Genomic DNA, 1,257 nt, shown 5'->3' with positions numbered 1-1,257 from the left:
CGGTATCTGCTTCCCTGAAGGATGCACAGAAGCAGGGGGAGGGTCACCATCCCTTCGTCATCCACGTTGTCCAGGGCTCTGCCCCAGAGAGGCATTTATGGGGCTGCAACTACCCTGCAACTACTAACTATGGTTTCTTACTGAGGCCTTTACCTTCTGCCTCCCCCACCAGAAAATAGCGGCCGAGTTTCCCTGGCTCTTCGTTGGAGCCACAGCCTGGCACACAATGGGGCTCAGCAAGTGGTGATTCCCTCTAGGTGGGCCCCCAGTCTGGAGATACTCAGTAGTCTGCACTTCTATTGTTCCAGGCCTGTGATCCCCCAGAAGGTCCCATCACGTGTCACCTGGTGGTGGGCGTCGTCTGGGAGGCCGCAGGTCCTCACTGGTCCCGGAGACAGTGCTGGCTGGGCCAAGGGTGTGTCCAGGTCCGGGATGGCCACTGTCTGGGGCTGGGGAGGCACCCTGCTGGGTCCCTCCGGTGGGCCCTCCACGTTCCCACACTGGGGGTGTGGTTGCCCGGTCAGGGCCCGGCTCCTCCTCCATAGAAGAGGATTTGTCTATAGCAGCCAGAACTGGGGACACCCCCTTGTCGGTCTCACTGGAGCTGGGCTCTGCAGTAGCCGGCATGTCCAGGCTGGGCCCCGAGGGTTCCTCATCCTGGTGGAAGGAAGAGGTGGGGAGAACCCCTGGGCCCAGGTCTGCCTGCGCCAGCTAGAGGAATCCCTTCACCCCTCCATAACCATTGGGTGTTTCTGAAACAGCGAATGCCCCGGAGACATCACCCAGTCGGCCCCCATCATAAGGAGAGGCAGTGGGTGAGGGGGTTGAACGTCTGCCTCCAGTGTCCCCGTCCTTTGGAAGAGTTGGGAGGTGTGCCAAATGTAGAAGGGGGTACCTTTCCAGGAAGCCCCTATATGAAATAAGCATGCTCTGATCCTAACTTGGAAAGCTGGGGGGCCCCCCCCACTACAAGGCTGGGGCGTGGCCCAGAGGGAGTGGGCGGTGCAAAGGCGGGGCTCTGAACAGGGCGCGGCTAGGAAGATTCTGGAGGGCCAGAAGTGGCCAAGTGGGTGTTTGAGAACGGAGATATAGCTACCAGAGGGGTTCGAGCTGTGCAGGCGAACTGGAGGTGTTGGGACCCCAAACATATAAAGACCAGGGGGCGGTGCCTGAGCCCTGTAGGCGTGGCCCAGTCGAAGCCAGGACCGGAAGTAGGGGGTAGGGTGCTCCCTGAGTGACAGCGGCGGGCGACTGCCC

At 61.0% G+C, this 1,257-nt stretch overlaps 1 protein-coding gene across 1 annotated transcript in view; it reads right to left on the bottom strand.

The window, feature by feature from the left end:
• ZNF414 (zinc finger protein 414) overlaps window positions 1–1,257 on the bottom strand; it is a 3,894-nt gene that overhangs the window by 2,205 nt on the left and 432 nt on the right. Inside the window, exons 2-3 of the mRNA XM_010828475.1 lie at window positions 345–657; window positions 1–14 (exon numbers count right to left, since the gene is read on the bottom strand). The exon at window positions 1–14 is cut by the window's left edge and continues 1 nt beyond it. Coding sequence (XP_010826777.1) covers window positions 1–14; window positions 345–657 — 327 coding nt within the window. The remainder of the gene's footprint in view (window positions 15–344; window positions 658–1,257) is intronic.

Source organism: Bison bison, unplaced genomic scaffold (assembly GCF_000754665.1).
Source record: "Bison bison bison isolate TAMUID 2011002044 unplaced genomic scaffold, Bison_UMD1.0 scf7180017864492, whole genome shotgun sequence".
NCBI lineage: Eukaryota > Metazoa > Chordata > Mammalia > Artiodactyla > Bovidae > Bison > Bison bison.
This window is presented reverse-complemented; position numbering and strand designations above follow the sequence as displayed.